The following is a 26,333-nucleotide window of genomic DNA, read 5'->3' as shown; positions in this document are numbered from 1 at the left end:
AATGACAAATGGTTTGATGAAGAATGCAAAAATCTAAGAAAGAAATTGAGAAACCTGTCCAACCAAAAACATAGAGACCCGGAAAACCTGAGTCTACGCCTTCACTATGGTGAATCACTAAAACAATACAGAAATACACTACGGAAAAAGAAGGAACAGCATGTCAGAAATCAGCTCAATGCAATTGAAGAATCCATAGACTCTAACCACTTCTGGGAAAATTGGAAAACACTAAACAAACAACAACAAGAAGAATTATCTATCCAAAATGGAGATGTATGGGTAAACCACTTCTCCAATCTTTTTGGCTCTATAACAAAGAACAAAGAGCAAAAACATATACATGATCAAATAAAGATCTTAGAATCATCTATTAAAGACTACCAGAACCCACTGGATTATCCAATTACATTGAATGAGTTACAGGACAAAATAAAAACCCTCCAACCCAAAAAGGCCTGTGGTGTTGATGGTATCCTCAATGAAATGATCAAATATACAGACAACAAATTCCAATTGGCTATACTAAAACTCTTTAACATCATACTTAGCTCTGGCATCTTCCCCAATATTTGGAACCAAGGACTGATCACCCCAATCCACAAAAGTGGAGACAAATTTGACCCCAATAACTACCGTGGAATATGTGTCAACAGTAACCTTGGGAAAATCCTCTGCATTATTATTAACAGCAGACTCGTACATTTCCTCAATGAAAACAATGTACTGAGCAAATGTCAAATTGGCTTTTTACCAAATTACCGTACAACAGACCATGTATTCACCCTGCACACCCTAATTGACAACCAAACAAACCAAAACAAAGGCAAAGTCTTCTCATGCTTTGTTGATTTCAAAAAAGCCTTCGACTCAATCTGGCATGAGGGTCTGCTATACAAACTGATGGAAAGTGGTGTTGGGGGTAAAACATACGACATTATAAAATCCATGTACACAAACAACAAGTGTGCGGTTAAAATTGGCAAAAAACACACACATTTCTTCACACAGGGTCGTGGGGTTAGACAGGGATGCAGTTTAAGCCCCACCCTCTTCAACATATATATCAACGAATTGGCGCGGGCACTAGAAAAGTCTGCAGCACCCGGCCTCCCCCTGCTAGAATCCGAAGTCAAATGTCTGCTGTTTGCCGATGATCTGGTGCTTCTGTCACCAACCAAGGAGGGCCTACAGCAGCACCTAGATCTTATGCACAGATTCTGTCAGACCTGGGCCCTGACAGTAAATCTCAGTAAGACCAAAATAATGGTGTTCCAAAAAAGGTCCAGTCACCAGGACCACAAATACAAATTCAATCTAGACACTGTTGCCCTAGAGCACACAAAAAACTATACATACCTTGGCCTAAACATCAGCGCCACAGGTAACTTCCACAAAGCTGTGAACGATCTGAGAGACAAGGCAAGAAGGGCATTCTATGCCATCAAAAGAAACATAAATTTCAACATACCAATTAGGATTTGGCTAAAAATACTTGAATCAGTCATAGAGCCCATTGCCCTTTATGGTTGTGAGGTCTGGGGTCCGCTCACCAACCAAGACTTCACAAAATGGGACAAACACCAAATTGAGACTCTGCACGCAGAATTCTGCAAAAATATCCTCCGTGTACAACGTAGAACACCAAATAATGCATGCAGAGCAGAATTAGGCCGATACCCACTAATTATCAAAATCCAGAAAAGAGCCGTTAAATTCTACAACCACCTAAAAGGAAGTGATTCACAAACCTTCCATAACAAAGCCATCACCTACAGAGAGATGAACCTGGAGAAGAGTCCCCTAAGCAAGCTGGTCCTGGGGCTCTGTTCACAAACACAAACACACCCTACAGAGCCCCAGGACAACAGCACAATTAGACCCAACCAAATCATGAGAAAACAAAAAGATAATTACTTGACACATTGGAAAGAATTAACAAAAAAACAGAGCAAACTAGAATGCTATTTGGCCCTAAACAGAGAGTACACAGCGGCAGAATACCTGACCACTGTGACTGACCCAAAATTAAGGAAAGCTTTGACTATGTACAGACTCAGTGAGCATAGCCTTGCTATTGAGAAAGGCCGCCGTAGGCAGACATGGCTCTCAAGAGAAGACAGGCTATGTGCTCACTGCCCACAAAATGAGGTGGAAACTGAGCTGCACTTCCTAACCTCCTGCCCAATGTATGACCATATTAGAGAGACATATTTCCCTCAGATTACACAGATCCACAAAGAATTCGAAAACAAATCCAAATTTGAAAAACTCCCATATCTACTGGGTGAAATTCCACAGTGTGCCATCACAGCAGCAAGATTTGTGACCTGTTGCCACGAGAAAAGGGCAACCAGTGAAGAACACACACCATTGTAAATACAACCCATATTTATGCTTATTTATTTTATCTTGTGTCCTTTAACCATTTGTACATTGTTAAAACACTGTATATATATATATAATATGACATTTGTAATGTCTTTACTGTTTTGAAACCTCTGTATGTGTAATGTTTACTGTTAATTTTTGTTGTTTTTCACTTTATATTTTCACTTTGTATGTTGTCTACCTCACTTGCTTTGGCAATGTTAACACATGTTTCCCATGCCAATAAAGCCCTTGAATTGAAATTGAATTGAATTGAATTGAGAGAAACAGAAAACAGATAGAGAAACACAGAGAGAGATGGAGAGCGAGAGAGAGAGAGAGAGATGGAAATACAGAGAGAAACAGAAAACCGAGAGAAACAGAGAGAGAGAGATGGAGAGAAAGAGAGAAACACAGAGAGAGATGGAGAGAGAGAGAGAGATGGAGATAAACAGAGAGAGAGAAAAACAGAGAGAAACAGAGAGAGAGAAACACAGAGAGAAATGGAGAGAAACACAGAGAGAGTGTATTTACGTGCAGCGATAGAGGTGAGGTGACATGGAGTCAGGTGTTTGAAGCCTGATCAAAGGCCATCTCTGTACACAGAGAGCCATCTGCTGTGTCTGCTGTTGACACTATGAACATGTGTCCATGCTATCAAATTCACTTTCAAAGGCTGTCTCTACAAGCAAGGCCCCTGGATTGAATTCTACACCAAGTCTCCATGTCTGCTATGACTCTAACATGCAGACCACACCGCTCGCGTCGCAAAACACGTTATTCAAATCACTGCACCCACACTGCTCGCGGTGCGTCTGCGCGCTGCAAGTCCGGCCTCTCCCCTCTCCTCATTGGTTTTTAGGAGCATATCTCCACGTGGGTGATTGAAAGATGAACTGAGGTGGGTTGTAGTAATGCACCGTAAAGTTGGTTGCCAACCGCCAAGAAAAGAAAATGTTTGCCTTCAGGAAGTATCCACACCCTTTGACTTATTTCACATTGTGTTACAGCATGAATTCAAAATATAATACTTTCTACAAATATGTATTATACTAATCTACACACAGAAGACCCAGTAATAACAAAGTGAACACGTTTTTTATACATCTTTTGCACATTAATTTTAGAAACACCTTTGGCTTTTAAAGATTAAAGCTGTGAGCCTTTTAGTCTCCTGGCTTGTGCAACATTTGCCCATCATTCTTTTTTTCAAATTCTTCAAGCCAAATGTCAAATTGGTTGTTGATCATCGCTAGACAACCATTTTCAGATCTTATCGTAGATTTTCAAGTAGATTTAAGCGAAAACTGTAACTTGGTCACTCAGGAAAACATTCACTGTCTTCTTGGTAAGCAACTCTCTTTTTTTTTTATCCTGAAAAACTCCCCAGTCCTTAACAAAAAGCATGCCCATTACATGATGCAGCCACCACTATTTTATTCAGAACAAAACGTTGATTTCTTTGCCACATTTTTTTGCAGTATTACTTTAGTAACAGGATGCATGTTTTGGAATATTTTTATTATGTACAGGCTTCCTTCTTTTCACTCAATTTGGTTAGTATTGTGGAGTAACTACAATGTTGTTGATCCATCCTCAGTTTTCTCCTATCACAGCCATTAAACTCTAACTGTTTTAAAGTCACCATTGGCTTCATGTTGAAATACCTGAGCAGTTTCCTTCCTCTCCGGCAACTGAGTTAGGAAGGACGTCTGTAACTCTGTAGTGACTGGGGTGTATTGATACACTGAGTTAGGAAGGACGTCTGTATCTCTGTAGTGACTGGGGTGTATTGATACACTGTCATGTTAAAAACACTATTATTACATAGTGAGTCCCATGTAACTTATTATGTGACTTGTTAAGCATATTTTTACTCCTGAAGTTATTTAGGCATTTAAGCTTTTCATTTTTCTATTAATTCGTAAATATTTCTAAAAACATAATAACACTTTTACATTCTGGGGTATTGTGTGTAGGCCAGTGACCCAACGCCCTGCCAAAAAATCTAAATTTGATCCATTTTAAATTCAGGCTGTAACACTACAAAATGTGGGAAAAGAAAATGGGGTGTGAATACTTTCTGAAGGCCCTGTAGAATCAGCATACTACTGACCTTCGACCTGTGTATCTCTCCGTCATCGTCCTCTCCTCCGACGCCCAGTATCTTCCTGGTCTTCAGCCGGCTCACCAGATCTGTCTGGCTGTGTTTCTTCATCAGAGGGGGTTGGGGTTTGCTGCTCATAGCTGATAGGGGGGGCGGTTACGACCTATGACTCCTAAAAAACACAAAAATCAGAAACTTTGTCCAAAAATGATGCAGAAAAAATTAATCCATGCTTTTGTTACTTCTAGGTCAATGCTCTACTTTCTGGATACCCGGATAAAGCACTAAATAAACTTCAGTTAGTGCTAAATACGGCTGCTAGAATCCTGACTAGAACCAAAAAATGTGATCATATTACTCTAGTGCTAGCCTCCCTACACTGGCTTCCTGTTAAGGCAAGGGCTGATTTCAAGGTTTTACTGCTAACCTACAAAGCATTACATGGGCTTGCTCCTACCTATCTCTCTGATTTGGTCCTGCCGTACATACCTACACGTACACTACGGTCACAAGACGCAGGCTGGAAGCAGGGCTTTCTCCTATAGAGCTCCATTTTTATGGAATGGTCTGCATACCCATGTGAGAGATGCAAACTCGGTCTCAACCTTTAAGTCTACTGAAGACTCATCTCTTCAGTGGGTCATATGATTGAGTGTAGTCTAGCCCAGGAGTGAGAAGGTGAACGGAAAGGCTCTGGAGCAACGAACCACCCTTGCTGTCTCTGCCTGGCCGGTTCCCCTCTCTCAACTGGGATTCTCTGCCTCTAACCCTATTACAGGGGCTGAGTCACTGGCTTACTGGTGCTCTTTCATGCCATCCCTAGGAGGGGTGCGTCACTTGAGTGGTTTGAGTTACTGACGCGATCTTCCTGTCTGGGTTGGCGCCCCCCCCTTGGGTTGTGCCGTGGCGGAGGTCTTTGTGGGCTATACTCAGCCTTGTCTCAGGATGGTAAGTTGGTGGTTGAAGATATCCCTCTAGTGGCGTGGGGGCTGTGCTTTGGCAAAGTGGGTGGGGTTATATCCTTCCTGTTTGGCCCTGTCCGGGGGTATCATCGGATGGGGCCACAGTGTCTCCTGACTCCTCCTGTCTCAGCCTCCAGTATTTATGCTGCAGTAGTTTATGTGTCTGGGGGCTAGGGTCAGTTTGTTATATCTGGAGTACTTCTCCTGTCTTATCCGGTGTTCTGTGTGAATTTAAGTATGCTCTCTCTAATTCTCTCTTTCTTTCATGTCTCAGGACTACCTGGCATGATGACTCCTTGCTGTCCCCAGTCCACCTGGCCGTGCTTCTGATCCAGTTTCAACTGTTCTGCCTGTGGCTATGGAATCCTGACCTGTTCACCGGACGTGCGACCTGCCCCAGACCTGCTGTTTTCAACTCTCTAGAGACAGCAGGAGTGGTAGAAATACGCTTAATGATTGGCTATGAAAAGCCAACTGAGGTGCTGATTTGCTGCACCCTCAACAACTCCTGTGATTATTATTATTGGACCATGCTGGTCATTTATGAACATTTGAACATCTTTGCCATGCTCTGTTGTAATCTCCACCCGGCACAGCCAGAAGAGGACTGGCCACCCCACATAGGAAGAAACCTAGAGAGGAACCAGGCTAGGTTTTAGCCTTTCTAGGGAGTTTTTCCTAGCCAACGTGCTTCAACACCTGCCTTGCTTGCTGTATATATTTTTAAACCAGAATATTCAGTTAATATTGCCTGCTAACATGAATTTCTTATAATTAGGGAAATTGTGTTATGTCTCTTGCGTTCCGTGCAAGCAGTCAGGGTATATGCAGCAGTTTGGGCCGCCTGGTTCGTTGTGAACTGTGTGAACACCTTTTCTTCCTGACAAAGACCGTAATTAATTTGCCATAATTGTATATAATTATGACATAACATTGAAGGTTGTACAATGTAACAGCAATATTTAGACATCGGGATGCCACCCGTTAGATAAAATACGGAACGGTTCCGTATTTCACAGAAAGAATCAATGACCAAAGGCTCGTATTTCTGTGTGTTATTATGGTATAATTAAGTCTATGATTTGATAGAGCAGTCTGACTGAGCGGTGGTAGGCAGCAGCAGGCCTGTAAACATTCATTCAAACAGCACTTTTGTATGTTTGCCAGCAGCTATTCGCAATGCTTCAAGCATTGAGCTGTTTATGACTTCCAGCCTATCAACTCCCGAGATTAGGCTGGTGTAACCGATGTGAAATGGCTAGCTAGTTAGCGGGGTGCACGCTAATAGCGTTTCCAATCAGTGACATCAATCGCTCTGAGACGGAGTAGTTGATCCCCTAGCTCTGCAAGGGCTGCAGCTTTTGTGGGGCGATGGGTAACGATGCTTCAAGGGTGGCTGTTGTCGATGTGTTCCTGGTTCGAGCCCAGGTAGGGCCGAGGAGAGGGACGGAAGCTATACTGTTACACTGGCAATACTAAAGTGCCTATAAGAACATCCAATAGTCAAAGGTTAATGAAATACAAATGGTATAGAGGGAAATAGTCCTATAATTCCTATAATAACTGCAACCTAAAACTTCTTACCTGGGAATATTGAAGAGCTTTCATATTCTGTTCATGTTCATGTTCTGAGCAAGGAACTGAAACGTTAGCTTTCTTACATGGCACATATTGCACTTTTACTTTCTTCTCCAACACTTTGTTTTTGCATTATTTAAACCAAATTGAACATGTTTCATCATTTATTTGAGGCTAAATTGATTTTATTGATGTATTATATTATGTTAAAATAGGTGTTCATTCAGTATTGTTGTAATTGTCATTATTAAAAATAAATAAAAATCGTCCGATTAATCGGTTATCGGCTTTTTTTTGGGTCCTCCAATAATCGGTATCGGCGTTGAAAAATCATAATCGGTCGACCTCTATATAATACTACCATGGATTTATGTGCAGAGAGAAATGGATCAATCTGGAGTGTTTGTCTGTGTAATCCTAAATAGAGCCCAACCCAACTCCACATAAGGCTGTGTGTGTGTCAGTGCTTTCTGTAAAACAGAGCCAGAGAGAGGAGTTGTTTCACGCTTCAGTCTGATCTCTCTCTGTCATCAAACCGTCTCCATACAAAGCAAGTATCAGCCTGTTTCCACTCCTAGAATAACAGAGGACCTACAACACATATCTACAGCTGGAGACATCTCATCTGTCATCAGATTCCCTCTGGAAAGCCAATAACACCGTGTTTACATCAGAACAACAGGTAGCAGCATAACTACCATGGAGTTATTAGGGAAAACAAAGCTTGTATTTACTAAAGTAAAATGTTTACATCAGGACAACAGGTAGCAGCATAACTACCATGGAGTTATTAGGGAAAACAAAGCTCGTATTTACTAAAGTAAATGTTTACATCAGGACAACAGGTAGCAGCATAATGTGGTAGGTGGTAGGCAGCAGGGAGTTATTAGGGAAATCAAAGCACGTATTTACTAGAGTAAAATGTTTACATTTTGATATTTATTTATTTAACTAGGCAAGTTAGTTAAGAACAAATTTCTTATTTTCAATGACGGCCTAGGAACAGTGGGGTTAACTGTCTGATCAGGGGCAGAACGACAGATTTGTACCTTGTCAGCTCGGGGGTTTGAACTTGCAACCTTCCGGTTACTAGTCCAACGCTCTAACCACTAGGCTACCCTGCCGCTCCATCAGGACAACGGGTAGTTATTAGGGAAAACAAAGCTCGTATTTACTAAAGAAAAGTTCTCATTTCAATAATCCATGTTCAGTACCATTACCGATGGGGAAAGTATTTTTGGAGACTGGGGGATGTTTATGAGAGTGGGCCTGAGGTAAATGTTCAGTACTATTACCGATGGGGAAAGTCTTTTTGGAGACTGGGGGATGTTTATGAGAGTGGGCCTGAGGTAAATGTTCAGTACTATTACCGATCGGGAAAGTCTTTTTTTGAGACTGGGGGATGTTTACGAGAGTGGGCCTGAGGTAAATGTTCAGTACTATTACCGATGGGGAAAGTATTTTTGGAGACTGGGGGATGTTTACGAGAGTGGGCCTGAGGTAAATGTTCAGTACTATTACCGATGGGGAAAGTATTTTTGGAGACTGGGGGATGTTTACGAGAGTGGGCCTGAGGTAAATGTTCAGTACTATTACCGATGGGGAAAGTCTTTTTGGAGACTGGGGGATGTTTATGAGAGTGGGCCTGAGGTAAATGTTCAGTACTATTACCGATGGGGAAAGTCTTTTTGGAGACTGGGGGATGTTTACGAGAGTGGGCCTGAGGTAAATGTTCAGTACTATTACCGATGGGGAAAGTCTTTTTGGAGACTGGGGGATGTTTATGAGAGTGGGCCTGAGGTAAATGTTCAGTACTATTACCGATGGGGAAAGTATTTTTGGAGACTGGGGGATGTTTACGAGAGTGGGCCTGAGGTAAATGTTCAGTACTATTACCGATGGGGAAAGTCTTTTTGGAGACTGGGGGATGTTTACGAGAGTGGGCCTGAGGTAAATGTTCAGTACTATTACCGATGGGGAAAGTATTTTTGGAGACTGGGGGATGTTTATGAGAGTGGGCCTGAGGTAAATGTTCAGTACTATTACCGATGGGGAAAGTATTTTTGGAGACTGGGGGATGTTTACGAGAGTGGGCCTGAGGTAAATGTTCAGTACTATTACCGATGGGGAAAGTCTTTTTGGAGACTGGGGGATGTTTACGAGAGTGGGCCTGAGGTAAATGTTCAGTACCATTATCAATGGGGAAAGTCTTTTTGGAGACTGGGGGATGTTTACGAGAGTGGGCCTGAGGTAAATGTTCAGTACCATTATCAATGGGGAAAGTCTTTTTGGAGACTGGGGGATGTTTACGAGAGTGGGCCTGAGGTAAATGGATTGTAAACCAACCTTGAACTGCTTCTCAACGAGACGAAGGAAGGATTTTTAAAAAAGGTTTCAAGTGCATGGAGTTGCTTGAATGGTTATGGAAACTGTTGTAATTCCAAAATGTAATTAGATTGTACCGTGAATGATGAAAGGAGTGTTTCTTCTTTCTTCTAGGAGACGTTTCTAGATTACTCAGAGTAAACCTGCCCTTTAGGCTCTGTGTCTTTTCAACCCTGAACACATACGAGAACAAGCCTCTGGTCACGCTCCAAATACTGGTTCCCCTGCCTGGTTTCATTTAGAACACACACACACACACACACACACACACACACACACACAGAGAGCCCATGCAATATGCATGTCCCTGAATCCACCCAGATCAACGCTGACCTTTCAGCTGAGCGGAAACAGTAGTTGCCATGGTGTCGAGGGCGGTATGTGTGTGTGGCTTGGGAACAGAGGATTTGACACATTAAAGATTAGGCCTAAAAAAAATCTAAATGTTTTTCTCTTCTTAGTATAATTTAGTATAGCTGTTGTTTTAGTATTCGTTTTTCATACAGGAAGACGTCGTTATGGTCCTGATGTTTTCCAGAAGTTCATCTGACCGACTTCAGTCAGACTTCCTGGGTCGGCAGCCGTGTTTAAACAGCAGCAGGAGGTTAATGACCAGATTACTGCCAACCTGTTTACTCCGGGTCAAGGTGCCAATGGCAGTGGGACTGCCCGTTACCAAGCAACCACAACCAAGGAAAAAAAGGGAACGCAGCACTCGTTCCTGTCCTCCGTACCCTCTTTCCTCCCTGACCCCCATGTACCCTATTTCCTCCCTGACCCCCATGTACCCTCTATCCTCCCTGTCCCTCATGTACCCTCTATCCTCCCTGTCCCACCCCCCCGTACCCTCTTTCCTCCCTGCCCCCCCCCCGTACCCTCATTCCTCCCTGCCCCCCCCCGTACCCTCTTTCCTCCCTGATCTCCCCCCCCCCCCCCCCCCCCCAATACACCATGACCCCCTTGTACCCTCTGACCCACCCCCCCCCCCCCCCCCCCCCTCCCCTCTTTGCTGTAGTAACTACTAACACTGGGGTCTTTAGTGAAATGATTGATCCATCAGGGAAATGGCTGTTAGTCCATGGATCATTACACCTAAAGAGGATCCATGTGGACTCTCAGAATGGGACAATATATTGACCTAATGGCTGTGAAGGAGTCCCATATGGCGCCCTATTCCCTATATAGTGCACTAATTTTGACCAGGGCCTAATAGGACTCAGGTCAGAAGTAGTGCACTATATAGGGGCCCAGTTGGGACGTACCATGTACACAGACTGTAAACAGACTGCCATTAGTTGGTTCAGCAGTGTGACGTATAGCCACTACCACCCAGCCATACTGTATGGAAAATAGAAGGCTGCAATAGCTTGTATCCCAAATAGCACCATATCACCTATAAAACTAAACTGCCATTATCCAATGCAGTGCACTATAAAGAGAAAAGGGTGCTATTTGGAACACAGCCACTGGTTTAGTACACAAGCCACTGGTTTAGTACACAGCCACTGGTTTAGTACACAGCCACTGGTTTAGTACACCAGCCACTGGTTTAGTACACCAGCCACTGGTTTAGTACACCAGCCACTGGTTTAGAACAGAAGCATATTAATAATGCCCATCTAAACGCATGTTAGTGTTGAGCCGTCCAACGCACCTTGGCCTCCCGAGTGGCGCAGCGGGTATGAGAGCAGGAACATCTGGATACCACCCCACACACCCACACCTGATTATAAACACTAGCTGCAGGTAGGGAGGTTGGAAGGCAGAGAGGAAGGGAGGTAGGGAGAGAAGGGAAGGAGACAGAGAGGGAGGGGAAGGAGGTAGGGAGGGGAGGGGAGGCAGAAAGGGAGGGGTAGGAGGCAGAGAGGGAGGGGAGGGAGGTAAGGAGGGGAGGGAGGCAGAAAGGGAGGGGAAGGAGGTAGGGGAAGGGGGTGAGGAAGAGGAGGGAAAGAGGGACTGCAGGTGAATCTCCTCTTGAAACAGAGTGAAATCTGGGACCAATGACATCTCATAAACGTATGACTGACTGAAGAGGCATCTTTCTGGGTGAAGTGAATCAAACCCACGACCCTGGCCTTGATGCCTTTATCCATTCAGTCCATGTGACCCCAGACGGAATCAAACCCACGACCCTGACCTGGCTAACGCCTCGCGCTTACCAACAAAGCTACACAGGAGCACTGCTGAATCCAGGGATTGACTACAGTGAGTGTGATAGAAGAGTTGCCACACAGTTCCACACTTCGGCCTAATGGGTTTGGCATATGAATATTTGGTCCATTAATATGATCCATTAACAATGCATTTTCACTGTGAATTTATTTTTTAACAAAACTAATGCATTTTCACTCTGAATGTCTTGCTTAGAAAGTCTCCTGCCCCTCTACCTAACTTAAATCAATGGGTTTTTAGATGGAGAGGCTAGCCAGGGCTCCAGATATACCACTTTATATCACATCTCAGTATGTCATTTTTCATCTCAGTAGGTCTCCTGTATGCTGCATGACGATGTCGCCACTCCTATTTGCCATAGCTTCTTCAATCTATGCCTATTAGAAAGTGTATGCCCTCAGGCCTGGAGGGAAGCTAAAGTTATTCCCCTACCTAAGAATAGTAAAGCCATTTTACTGGCTCAAATAGCCAACAAATCAGCCAGTTACCAACCCTTAGTAAACATTAGGAAAAAACATGGTGCTTGACCAAATACAATGCTATTTTACTGTAAACAAATTGACAACAGACTTTCAGCACGCTTAAAGGGAAGGACATTCAACAAGCACAGCACTTACACAAATCACTGATTGGCTGAGAGAAATTGATGACAAGAAGATTGTGGGGACTGTCTTGTTAGACATTTTACTGTGGCTTATGACATTATGGATCATAGTCTGCTGAAGGAAAGGGGTAAAGAAAGCTTTTGTTCGGGCGCCAGGCAGGTATTAACCATGCCGAAAGGAAAAGAGTAGACTAGAGAGAACCACTACCAGACCCACACACATCAGCAGAAGAGACTGCCTAGAGTGTAGCCTGTTTACCAGATAGCCAGTGGAGAGAAAAAATAATACACACCATTTAAAACCCACATCACAGCACAGGGGTAACCCCAACAAGATTACCTCATACAATAATACTAATACTAATAATGGCAGAGCAATTCAACAGCAACTTCATACAAGAACGAACCCAGTCATCAACATAGGATTTGCAATAATCTGTATTATTTTCTAGTGGATGAGTGCAGAGGGTATGAATGTGGGGGGTGTTCATCGACACAACAAAGGCCTTAAAAATGTCCACAGTCTTCTCGGCCACATGTCATTAGTACACCTCAATACAGTTCACATAACAATACACAACTTGCAAGCAACCTCCCTTTTAACTGAAATGTCCAAATACTTCTGGCAGGGCAATAATAGTCCAGCTCTAATGAACTTCAATAGGAAGTGCATTGGAAAAATAGAGAGTCTGTGGCAGGGTAAAGCACTGGAACGATAGAGGGAAGAGAAAAAGAGAAAGAGAGATCTTAGCTGTGGTCTTCAGGCGTGCAGGTGTACTGTCTGACTGTCCGATGGTTTGTTGGTTTGTATGTTAAAGCTTCGCAACAATGTTGCTACTAATCCATGCGATCCATAACGGGCGCGGTCCCAAACGAAAACAACCACGACCTAGAGCGATTACACCGATGATTGAGTTAAACACTCTATAAACTCCACACGCTGAAAACAAACAAAACTTCTGCAGCACAGCACACACAATCAAACTGTCGCGCCACCAAAGAGCCCCCCCCCCAAAGAGCTGAACGAGCTCTCTTTATTTTCTCCTTCCTTACTGCTCATGCGCTCTTAAAGTGGCAGTGCACGGTGAAGGCTCCGTGCAGATTCCGCCACAAACGTATGTGTCATGGCTTTACACCCTCTGCTATAATGTGGATAAAGAGTTACCGGTCTAACAGAACACAGAGGGTGTTCTTTAATGGAAGCCTCTACAACATAATCCTGGTAGAATCAGGAATTCCCCAGGGCAGCTGTCTAGGCCCCTTAGTTTTTAAAATCTTTACTAATGACTTAGGTAAAGCCAGTGTGTCTATGCATGCAAATTGGTTGCAAGGAAGAAGTTAGTCCTAAATATTTCTAAAAACTAAAAGCGTTGTATTTGGGACAAATCATTCACTAAACCCTAAACCCTAACTCTTGTAATAAATAATGTGGAAATTGAGCAAGTTGAGGTGACTAAACTGCTTGGAGTAACCCTGGATTGTAAACTGTCTTGGTCAAAACATACTGATACAACAGTAACTGAAATGGGGAGAAGTCTGTCCATAATAAAGCGCTGCTCTGCCTTTTATAAACAGCACTATCAACAAGGCAGGTCTTACAGGCTCTAGTTTTGTCACACCTGGACTACTGTTCAGTCAGCTGCTACAAATTGTAAAAAATTACAATTGGCACAGTACTACATAGAGCCATGACTACATGGAACTCTATTCCACAGTACTACATAGAGCCATGACTACATGGAACTCTATTCCACAGTACTACATAGAGCCATGACTACATGGAACTCTATTCCACAGTACTACATAGAGCCATGACTACATGGAACTCTATTCCACAGTACTACATAGAGCCATGACTACATGGAACTCTATTCCACAGTACTACATAGAGCCATGACTACATGGAACTCTATTCCACAGTACTACATAGAGACATGACTACATGGAACTCTATTCCACAGTACCACATAGAGTCATGACTACATGGAACTCTATTCCACAGTACTACATAGAGCCATGACTACATGGAACTCTATTCCACAGTACTACATAGAGACATGACTACATGGAACTCTATTCCACAGTACTACATAGAGCCATGACTACATGGAACTCTATTCCACAGTACCACATAGAGTCATGACTACATGGAACTCTATTCCACAGTACCACATAGAGACATGACTACATGGAACTCTATTCCACAGTACTACATAGAGCCACGACTACATGGAACTCTATTCCACAGTACTACATAGAGACATGACTACATTGAACCTTATTCCACATCATGTAACTGATGCAAGAGGTAGAATCATTTAGAAAACAGATAAAAATACACCTTATGGAACAGCGGGGACTGTGAAGAGACACACACAGACACACATACACATGATAAGACATACACATGGATGTTGTGTTGTAGATATGTGATAGTAGAATAGTGGCCAGAGGGAATACACAATGTGTTGTAGATATGTGATAGTAGAGTAGTGGCCAGAGGGAACACAATGTGTTGTAGATATGTGATAGTAGAGTAGTGGCCAGAGGGAACACAATGTGTTGTAGATATGTGATGGTAGAGTAGTGGCCAGAGGGAACACAATGTGTTGTGAAAAGTCTTATGAAATGTAATGTCAGGTATTATTTTAAAACTGCACAGAACTGCCTTAATGTTGCTGGACCCCAGGAAGAGTAGCTGCTGCCTTGGCATTCAAATGGCATTCGGTTAGTCTGCTCTGCTGGCCATTCAGTCAGTCTGCTCTGCTGGCCATTCAGTTAGTCTGCTCTGCTGGCCATTCAGTCAGTCTGCTCTGCTGGCCATTCGGTTAGTCTGCTCTGCTGGCCATTCGGTTAGTCTGCTCTGCTGGCCATTCGGTCAGTCTGTTCTGCTGGCCATTCAGTCAGTCTGCTCTGCTGGCCATTCGGTTAGTCTGCTCTGCTGGCCATTCAGTTAGTCTGCTCCGTTGGCCATTCAGTTAGTCTGCTCTGCTGGCCATTCAGTTAGTCTGCTCTGCTGGCCATTCGGTCAGTCTGTTCTGCTGGCCATTCGATAGAGTCTGCTCTGCTGGCCATTCGGTCAGTCTGCTCTGCTGGCCATTCGGTCAGTCTGCTCTGCTGGCCATTCGGTCAGTCTGCTCTGCTGGCCATTCGGTCAGTCTGCTCTGCTGGCCATTCGATAGAGTCTGCTCTGCTGGCCATTCAGTTAGTCTGCTCTGCTGGCCATTCGGTCAGTCTGCTCTGCTGGCCATTCAATAGAGTCTGCTCTGCTGGCCATTCGGCCAGTCTGCTCTGCTGGCCATTCGGTCAGTCTGCTCTGCTGGCCATTCGATAGAGTCTGCTCTGCTGGCCATTCAGTTAGTCTGCTCTGCTGGCCATTCGGTCAGTCTGCTCTGCTGGCCATTCGATAGAGTCTGCTCTGCTGGCCATTCAGTTAGTCTGCTCTGCTGGCCATTCGGTCAGTCTGCTCTGCTGGCCATTCGGTCAGTCTGCTCTGCTGGCCATTCGATAGAGTCTGCTCTGCTGGCCATTCAGTTAGTCTGCTCTGCTGGCCATTCAGTTAGTCTGCTCTGCTGGCCATTCAGTCAGTCTGCTCCGCTGGCCATTCGGTCAGTCTGCTCTGCTGGCCATTCGGTCAGTCTGCTCCGCTGGCCATTCGGTCAGTCTGCTCTGCTGGCCATTCAGTTAGTCTGCTCTGCTGGCCATTCGGTCAGTCTGCTCCGCTGGCCATTCGGTCAGTCTGCTCTGCTGGCCATTCGGTCAGTCTGCTCTGCTGGCCATTCGGTCAGTCTGCTCCGGTGGCCATTCGGTCAGTCTGCTCCGGTGGCCATTCGGTCAGTCTGCTCTGCTGGCCATTCGGTCAGTCTGCTCTGCTGGCCATTCAGTTAGTCTGCTCTGCTGGCCATTCGGTCAGTCTGCTCTGCTGGCCATTCGGTCAGTCTGCTCCGCTGGCCATTCGGTCAGTCTGTTCTGCTGGCCATTCGGTCAGTCTGCTCTGCTGGCCATTCGGTCAGTCTGCTCTGCTGGCCATTCGGTCAGTCTGCTCTGCTGGCCATTCGGTCAGTCTGCTCTGCTGGCCATTCAGTTACCTATTCTCTGTCTCACACCAGTGGACAGGGTTAATCCACACACAGTATCAGCACCTTTTCTCTCTCACTAACACTGTCACACTTCACTCTCCTCAGAGAGCCTTCAAAACCGGTCAGAATAACAGGTCTGCCAAGCACCACCATCCTGGCAGACACCTTGTGATTCACCTGACAACATTACCAACACCTCAGAGAAATAGAGAGACAGAGAGAGAGAGGGAGAAGGGGACAGAGACAGAGAGAGGGAGAGGGAGAAAGAGACAGAGACAGAGAGAGGGAGAGAGAGAGAGAGAGAGAGTCAAAGAGAGACTTTACCAGAGAGAGAGAGATAGATATGAAAAGAGAGAGAAATGAAAAAAGAGAAATAAAGAGAGAGACATGGAGAGATAAAGAGAGCGAGACAGAGAGAGGAGAGGGAGAACAAGATCAAGAGAGAGAGAGACAGAAAGTGAAAGAGAGTGCCACGGAGAGAGAGATGCCACACAGCACTACACAGTCACTAAATGACTCTCAACAGGTTTGTCAAGTGGCAGAACTAGCAGCACTTGAATTGATAAGTCCTACTGTCTGTGAATGATAAAGACCTTGGTAAAGGGCAGTGACGACACAACGACTAGCCGAAGCAGAGATCAGAAGTATTTTAGTTGGTCCAATTCTAACCCACATTCACACGGATAGGTCGGTAGTAATGTACACAGAGTGGACAAAATATTAGGAACACCTGCTCTTTCCATGACATAGCTTCACCTGGTCAGTCTATGATCCCTTATTGATGTCTCTTGTTAAATCCACTTCAAAATCAGTGTAGATGAAGGGGAGGAGACAGGTGGTTAAAGAAGGATTTTTAAGTCTTGAGACATTTGAGACATGGATTGTGTATGTGTGCCATTCAGAGGGTGAATGGACAAGACAAAATATTGAGGTGCCTTTGAACAGGGTATGGTGGTAGGTGCCAGGTGCACTGGTTTGTGTCAAGAACTGCAACGATGCTGGGTTTTTCACGCTCAACAGTTTCCTGTGTGTATTGAGAATGGTCCACCAACCAAAGGACATCCAGCCAACTTGACACAACTGTGGGAAGCATTGGAGTCAACATGGGCCAGCATCCCTGTGCAAGGCTTTCAACACCTTGTAGAGTCCCTGTGGAAGGCTTTCAACACCTTGTAGAGTCCCTGTGGAAGGCTTTCAACACCTTGTAGAGACCCTGTGGAAGGCTTTCAACACCTTGTAGAGTCCCTGTGGAAGGCTTTCAACACCTTGTAGAGTCCCTGTGGAAGGCTTTCAACACCTTGTAGAGTCCCTGTGGAAGGCTTTCAACACCTTGTAGAGACCCTGTGGAAGGCTTTCAACACCTTGTAGAGTCCATGCCCCGACAAAGTGAGGCTGTTCTGAGGACAAAAGGGAGGAAGGTGTTCCTAATGTTTTGTACACTCAGTGTTGATGTCCACACTATGAGGTTGGAATAATACCGTGAAGTGTAAAAATGATGAAAATGCCCTTTTAGTTTAAGTGCTGTTTGAGTATGGGATGGAGTTCTGGTCGGCCCGGTAACATCCTCTTTAACCACGATGAGACCAGGCTGTTTGAGTCTGGGATGGAGTTCTGGTCGGCCCGGTAACATCCTCTTTAACCACGATGAGACCAGGCTGTTTGAGTCTGGGATGGAGTTCTGGTCGGCCCGGTAACATCCTCTTTAACCACGATGAGACCAGGCTGTTTGAGTCTGGGATGGAGTTCTGGTCGGCCCGGTAACATCCTCTTTAACCACGATGAGACCAGGCTGTTTGAGTCTGGGATGGAGTTCTGGTCGGCCCGGTAACATCCTCTTTAACCATGATGAGACCAGGCTGTTTGAGTCTGGGATGGAGTTCTGGTCGGCCCGGTAACATCCTCTTTAACCATGATGAGACCAGGCTGTTTGAGTCTGGGATGGAGTTCTGGTCGGCCCGGTAACATCCTCTTTAACCACGATGAGACCAGGCTGTTTGAGTCTGGGATGGAGTTCTGGTCGGCCCGGTAACATCCTCTTTAACCACGATGAGACCAGGCTGTTTGAGTCTGGGATGGAGTTCTGGTCGGCCCGGTAACATCCTCTTTAACCATGATGAGACCAGGCTGTTTGAGTCTGGGATGGAGTTCTGGTCGGCCCGGTAACATCCTCTTTAACCACGATGAGACCAGGCTGTTTGAGTCTGGGATGGAGTTCTGGTCGGCCCGGTAACATCCTCTTTAACCACGATGAGACCAGGCTGATGGAGTTCTGGTCGGCCCGGTAACATCCTCTTTAACCATGATGAGACCAGGCAGATGGAGTTCTGGTCAGCCCGGTAACATCCTCTTTAACCATGATGAGACCAGGCTGATGGAGTTCTGGTCGGCCCGGTAACATCCTCTTTAACCACGATGAGACCATGCTGTTTGAGTCTGGGATGGAGTTCTGGTCTGCCCGGTAACATCCTCTTTAACCACGATGAGACCAGGCTGATGGAGTTCTGGTCGGCCCGGTAACATCCTCTTTAACCACGATGAGACCAGGCTGTTTGAGTCTGGGATGGAGTTCTGGTCGGCCCGGTAACATCCTCTTTAACCACGATGAGACCAGGCTGTTTGAGTCTGGGATGGAGTTCTGGTCGGCCCGGTAACATCCTCTTTAACCACGATGAGACCAGGCTGTTTGAGTCTGGGATGGAGTTCTGGTCGGCCCGGTAACATCCACTTTAACCACGATGAGACCAGGCTGTTTGAGTCTGGGATGGAGTTCTGGTCGGCCCGGTAACATCCTCTTTAACCACGATGAGACCAGGCTGTTTGAGTCTGGGATGGAGTTCTGGTCGGCCCGGTAACATCCTCTTTAACCATGATGAGACCAGGCTGATGGAGTTCTGGTCGGCCCGGTAACATCCTCTTTAACCACGGTGAGACCAGGCTGATGGAGTTCTGGTCGGCCCGGTAACATCCTCTTTAACCACGATGAGACCAGGCTGATGGAGTTCTGGTCGGCCCGGTAACATCCTCTTTAACCATGATGAGACCAGGCTGACGGAGTTCTGGTCGGCCCGGTAACATCCTCTTTAACCACGATGAGACCAGGCTGTTTGAGTCTGGGATCGAGTTCTGGTCGGCCCGGTAACATCCTCTTTAACCATGATGAGACCAGGCTGATGGAGTTCTGGTCGGCCCGGTAACATCCTCTTTAACCACGATGAGACCAGGCTGTTTGAGTCTGGGATGGAGTTCTGGTCGGCCCGGTAACATCCTCTTTAACCACGATGAGACCAGGCTGTTTGAGTCTGGGATGGAGTTCTGGTCGGCCCGGTAACATCCTCTTTAACCACGATGAGACCATGCTGTTTGAGTCTGGGATGGAGTTCTGGTCTGCCCGGTAACATCCTCTTTAACCACGATGAGACCAGGCTGATGGAGTTCTGGTCGGCCCGGTAACATCCTCTTTAACCACGATGAGACCATGCTGTTTGAGTCTGGGATGGAGTTCTGGTCGGCCCGGTAACATCCTCTTTAACCACGATGAGACCACGCTGTTTGAGTCTGGGATGGAGTTCTGGTCGGCCCGGTAACATCCTCTTTAACCATGATGAGACCAGGCTGATGGAGTTCTGGTCGGCCCGGTAACATCCTCTTTAACCACGATGAGACCAGGCTGTTTGAGTCTGGGATGGAGTTCTGGTCGGCCCGGTAACATCCTCTTTAACCATGATGAGACCAGGCTGATGGAGTTCTGGTCGGCCCGGTAACATCCTCTTTAACCACGATGAGACCATGCTGTTTGAGTCTGGGATGGAGTTCTGGTCGGCCCGGTAACATCCTCTTTAACCACGATGAGACCAGGCTGTTTGAGTCTGGGATGGAGTTCTGGTCGGCCCGGTAACATCCTCTTTAACCACGATGAGACCAGGCTGTTTGAGTCTGGGATGGAGTTCTGGTCGGCCCGGTAACATCCTCTTTAACCATGATGAGACCAGGCAGATGGAGTTCTGGTCAGCCCGGTAACATCCTCTTTAACCATGATGAGACCATGCTGATGGAGTTCTGGTCGGCCCGGTAACATCCTCTTTAACCATGATGAGACCAGGCTGATGGAGTTCTGGTCGGCCCGGTAACATCCTCTTTAACCACGATGAGACCAGGCTGTTTGAGTCTGGGATGGAGTTCTGGTCGGCCCGGTAACATCCTCTTTAACCATGATGAGACCAGGCTGATGGAGTTCTGGTCGGCCCGGTAACATCCTCTTTAACCACGATGAGACCAGGCTGTTTGAGTCTGGGATGGAGTTCTGGTCGGCCCGGTAACATCCTCTTTAACCATGATGAGACCAGGCTGATGGAGTTCTGGTCGGCCCGGTAACATCCTCTTTAACCACGGTGAGACCAGGCTGATGGAGTTCTGGTCGGCCCGGTAACATCCTCTTTAACCAAGATGAGACCAGGCTGTTTGAGTCTGGGATGGAGTTCTGGTCGGCCCGGTAACATCCTCTTTAACCACGATGAGACCAGGCTGTTTGAGTCTGGGATGGAGTTCTGGTCGGCCCGGTAACATCCTCTTTAACCATGATGAGACCAGGCTGTTTGAGTCTGGGATGGAGTTCTGGTCAGCCCGGTAACATCCTCTTTTACCACGATGAGACCAGGCTGTTTGAGTCTGGGATGGAGTTCTGGTCGGCCCGGTAACATCCTCTTTAACCATGATGAGACCAGGCTGATGGAGTTCTGGTCGGCCCGGTAACATCCTCTTTAACCACGGTGAGACCAGGCTGATGGAGTTCTGGTCGGCCCGGTAACATCCTCTTTAACCACGATGAGACCAGGCTGATGGAGTTCTGGTCGGCCCGGTAACATCCTCTTTAACCATGATGAGACCAGGCTGACGGAGTTCTGGTCGGCCCGGTAACATCCTCTTTAACCACGATGAGACCAGGCTGTTTGAGTCTGGGATCGAGTTCTGGTCGGCCCGGTAACATCCTCTTTAACCATGATGAGACCAGGCTGATGGAGTTCTGGTCGGCCCGGTAACATCCTCTTTAACCATGATGAGACCAGGCTGTTTGAGTCTGGGATGGAGTTCTGGTCGGCCCGGTAACATCCTCTTTAACCATGATGAGACCAGGCTGACGGAGTTCTGGTCGGCCCGGTAACATCCTCTTTAACCACGATGAGACCAGGCTGTTTGAGTCTGGGATCGAGTTCTGGTCGGCCCGGTAACATCCTCTTTAACCATGATGAGACCAGGCTGATGGAGTTCTGGTCGGCCCGGTAACATCCTCTTTAACCATGATGAGACCAGGCTGTTTGAGTCTGGGATGGAGTTCTGGTCGGCCCGGTAACATCCTCTTTAACCATGATGAGACCATGCTGATGGAGTTCTGGTCGGCTCGGTAACATCCTCTTTAACCACGGTGAGACCAGGCTGATGGAGTTCTGGTCGGCCCGGTAACATCCTCTTTAACCACGGTGAGACCAGGCTGATGGAGTTCTGGTCGGCTCGGTAACATCCTCTTTAACCACGGTGAGACCAGGCTGATGGAGTTCTGGTCGGCCCGGTAACATCCTCTTTAACCACGGTGAGACCAGGCTGATGGAGTTCTGGTCGGCCCGGTAACATCCTCTTTAACCACGATGAGACCAGGCTGTTTGAGTCTGGGATGGAGTTCTGGTCGGCCCGGTAACATCCTCTTTAACCATGATGAGACCAGGCTGATGGAGTTCTGGTCGGCCCGGTAACATCCTCTTTAACCACGGTGAGACCAGGCTGATGGAGTTCTGGTCGGCCCGGTAACATCCTCTTTAACCATGATGAGACCACGCTGTTTGAGTCTGGGATGGAGTTCTGGTCGGCCCGGTAACATCCTCTTTAACCACGATGAGACCAGGCTGATGGAGTTCTGGTCGGCCCGGTAACATCCTCTTTAACCATGATGAGACCAGGCTGTTTGAGTCTGGGATGGAGTTCTGGTCGGCCCGGTAACATTCTCTTTAACCACGATGAGACCAGGCTGATGGAGTTCTGGTCGGCCCGGTAACATCCTCTTTAACCATGATGAGACCAGGCTGTTTGAGTCTGGGATGGAGTTCTGGTCGGCCCGGTAACATTCTCTTTAACCACGATGAGACCAGGCTGATGGAGTTCTGGTCGGCCCGGTAACATCCTCTTTAACCATGATGAGACCAGGCTGATGGAGTTCTGGTCGGCCCGGTAACATCCTCTTTAACCGTGATGAGACCAGGCTGATGGAGTTCTGGTCGGCCCGGTAACATCCTCTTTAACCATGATGAGACCACGCTGATGGAGTTCTGGTCGGCCCGGTAACATCCTCTTTAACCACGATGAGACCACGCTGTTTGAGTTCTGGTCGGCCCGGTAACATCCTCTTTAACCATGATGAGACCAGGCTGATGGAGTTCTGGTCGGCCCGGTAACATCCTCTTTAACCACGATGAGACCAGGCTGATGGAGTTCTGGTCGGCCCGGTAACATCCTCTTTAACCATGATGAGACCAGGCTGATGGAGTTCTGGTCGGCCCGGTAACATTCTCTTTAACCATGATGAGACCAGGCTGATGGAGTTCTGGTCGGCCCGGTAACATCCTCTTTAACCACGATGAGACCAGGCTGATGGAGTTCTGGTCGGCCCGGTAACATCCTCTTTAACCATGATGAGACCAGGCTGATGGAGTTCTGGTCGGCCCGGTAACATCCTCTTTAACCACGATGAGACCATGCTGATGGAGTTCTGGTCGGCCCGGTAACATCCTCTTTAACCATGATGAGACCAGGCTGATGGAGTTCTGGTCGGCCCGGTAACATCCTCTTTAACCACGATGAGACCATGCTGATGGAGTTCTGGTCGGCCCGGTAACATCCTCTTTAACCATGATGAGACCAGGCTGATGGAGTTCTGGTCGGCCCGGTAACATCCTCTTTAACCATGATGAGACCAGGCTGATGGAGTTCTGGTCGGCCCGGTAACATCCTCTTTAACCATGATGAGACCAGGCTGTTTGAGTCTGGGATGGAGTTCTGGTCGGCCCGGTAACATCCTCTTTAACCACGATGAGACCAGGCTGTTTGAGTCTGGGATGGAGTTCTGGTCGGCCCGGTAACATCCTCTTTAACCATGATGAGACCAGGCTGTTTGAGTCTGGGATGGAGTTCTGGTCGGCCCGGTAACATCCTCTTTAACCATGATGAGACCACGCTGTTTGAGTCTAGGATGGAGTTCTGGTCAGCCCAGTAACATCCTCTTTAACCATGATGAGACCAGGCTGATGGAGTTCTGGTCGGCCCGGTAACATCCTCTTTAACCATGATGAGACCAGGCTGATGGAGTTCTGGTCGGCCCGGTAACATCCTCTTTAACCACGATGAGACCACGCTGTTTGAGTCTGGGATGGAGTTCTGGTCGGCCCGGTAACATCCTCTTTAACCGTGATGAGACCAGGCTGATGGAGTTCTGGTCGGCCCGGTAACATCCTCTTTAACCGTGATGAGACCAGGCTGTTTGAGTCTGGGATGGAGTTCCGGTCGGCCCGGTAACATTCTCTTTAACCACGATGAGACCAGGCTGTTTGAGTCTGGGATGGAGTTCTGGTCGGCCCGGTAACATCCTCTTTAACCATGATGAGACCAGGCTGATGGAGTTCTGGTCGGCCCGGTAACATCCTCTTTAACCACGATGAGACCATGCTGTTTGAGTCTGGGATGGAGTTCTGGTCGGCCCGGTAACATCCTCTTTAACCACGATGAGACCAGGCTGTTTGAGTCTGGGATGGAGTTCTGGTCGGCCCGGTAACATCCTCTTTAACCATGATGAGACCAGGCTGTTTGAGTCTGGGATGGAGTTCTGGTCGGCCCGGTAACATCCTCTTTAACCACGATGAGACCAGGCTGTTTGAGTCTGGGATGGAGTTCTGGTCGGCCCGGTAACATCCTCTTTAACCATGATGAGACCACGCTGTTTGAGTCTAGGATGGAGTTCTGGTCAGCCCAGTAACATCCTCTTTAACCATGATGAGACCAGGCTGATGGAGTTCTGGTCGGCCCGGTAACATCCTCTTTAACCATGATGAGACCAGGCTGATGGAGTTCTGGTCGGCCCGGTAACATCCTCTTTAACCACGATGAGACCACGCTGTTTGAGTCTGGGATGGAGTTCTGGTCGACCCGGTAACATCCTCTTTAACCGTGATGAGACCAGGCTGATGGAGTTCTGGTCGGCCCGGTAACATCCTCTTTAACCATGATGAGACCAGGCTGATGGAGTTCTGGTCGGCCCGGTAACATCCTCTTTAACCACGATGAGACCACGCTGTTTGAGTCTGGGATGGAGTTCTGGTCGGCCCGGTAACATCCTCTTTAACCGTGATGAGACCAGGCTGATGGAGTTCTGGTCGGCCCGGTAACATCCTCTTTAACCGTGATGAGACCAGGCTGTTTGAGTCTGGGATGGAGTTCTGGTCGGCCCGGTAACATTCTCTTTAACCACGATGAGACCAGGCTGTTTGAGTCTGGGATGGAGTTCTGGTCGGCCCGGTAACATCCTCTTTAACCATGATGAGACCAGGCTGATGGAGTTCTGGTCGGCCCGGTAACATCCTCTTTAACCACGATGAGACCATGCTGTTTGAGTCTGGGATGGAGTTCTGGTCGGCCCGGTAACATCCTCTTTAACCACGATGAGACCAGGCTGTTTGAGTCTGGGATGGAGTTCTGGTCGGCCCGGTAACATCCTCTTTAACCATGATGAGACCAGGCTGATGGAGTTCTGGTCGGCCCGGTAACATCCTCTTTAACCAAGATGAGACCAGGCTGTTTGAGTCTGGGATGGAGTTCTGGTCGGCCCGGTAACATACTCTTTAACCGTGATGAGACCAGGCTGTTTGAGTCTGGGATGGAGTTCTGGTCGGCCCGGTAACATCCTCTTTAACCATGATGAGACCAGGCTGTTTGAGTCTGGGATGGAGTTCTGGTCGGCCCGGTAACATCCTCTTTAACCACGATGAGACCATGCTGTTTGAGTCTGGGATGGAGTTCTGGTCGGCCCGGTAACATCCTCTTTAACCACGATGAGACCAGGCTGTTTGAGTCTGGGATGGAGTTCTGGTCGGCCCGGTAACATCCTCTTTAACCATGATGAGACCACGCTGTTTGAGTCTAGGATGGAGTTCTGGTCAGCCCAGTAACATCCTCTTTAACCATGATGAGACCAGGCTGATGGAGTTCTGGTCGGCCCGGTAACATCCTCTTTAACCATGATGAGACCAGGCTGATGGAGTTCTGGTCGGCCCGGTAACATCCTCTTTAACCACGATGAGACCACGCTGTTTGAGTCTGGGATGGAGTTCTGGTCGACCCGGTAACATCCTCTTTAACCGTGATGAGACCAGGCTGATGGAGTTCTGGTCGGCCCGGTAACATCCTCTTTAACCATGATGAGACCAGGCTGATGGAGTTCTGGTCGGCCCGGTAACATCCTCTTTAACCACGATGAGACCACGCTGTTTGAGTCTGGGATGGAGTTCTGGTCGGCCCGGTAACATCCTCTTTAACCGTGATGAGACCAGGCTGATGGAGTTCTGGTCGGCCCGGTAACATCCTCTTTAACCGTGATGAGACCAGGCTGTTTGAGTCTGGGATGGAGTTCTGGTCGGCCCGGTAACATTCTCTTTAACCACGATGAGACCAGGCTGATGGAGTTCTGGTCGGCCCGGTAACATCCTCTTTAACCATGATGAGACCAGGCTGATGGAGTTCTGGTCGGCCCGGTAACATCCTCTTTAACCATGATGAGACCACGCTGATGGAGTTCTGGTCGGCCCGGTAACATCCTCTTTAACCACGATGAGACCACGCTGTTTGAGTCTGGGATGGAGTTCTGGTCGGCCCGGTAACATCCTCTTTAACCATGATGAGACCACGCTGATGGAGTTCTGGTCGGCCCGGTAACATCCTCTTTAACCATGATGAGACCAGGCTGATGGAGTTCTGGTCGGCCCGGTAACATCCTCTTTAACCATGATGAGACCAGGCTGATGGAGTTCTGGTCGGCCCGGTAA

The 26,333-nt window shown here is 47.2% G+C and overlaps 1 protein-coding gene across 1 annotated transcript in view; it reads right to left on the bottom strand.

Moving 5' to 3' along the window:
• LOC110519138 (tumor protein p53-inducible protein 11-like) overlaps window positions 1–26,333 on the bottom strand; it is a 107,699-nt gene that overhangs the window by 49,209 nt on the left and 32,157 nt on the right. The window contains exon 2 of the mRNA XM_036981634.1: window positions 4,487–4,649. Coding sequence (XP_036837529.1) covers window positions 4,487–4,615 — 129 coding nt within the window. The 5' untranslated portion in view covers window positions 4,616–4,649. The remainder of the gene's footprint in view (window positions 1–4,486; window positions 4,650–26,333) is intronic.

The sequence above is a fragment of the Oncorhynchus mykiss genome, chromosome 6 (assembly GCF_013265735.2).
Source record: "Oncorhynchus mykiss isolate Arlee chromosome 6, USDA_OmykA_1.1, whole genome shotgun sequence".
Classification (NCBI taxonomy): domain Eukaryota; kingdom Metazoa; phylum Chordata; class Actinopteri; order Salmoniformes; family Salmonidae; genus Oncorhynchus; species Oncorhynchus mykiss.
This window is presented reverse-complemented; position numbering and strand designations above follow the sequence as displayed.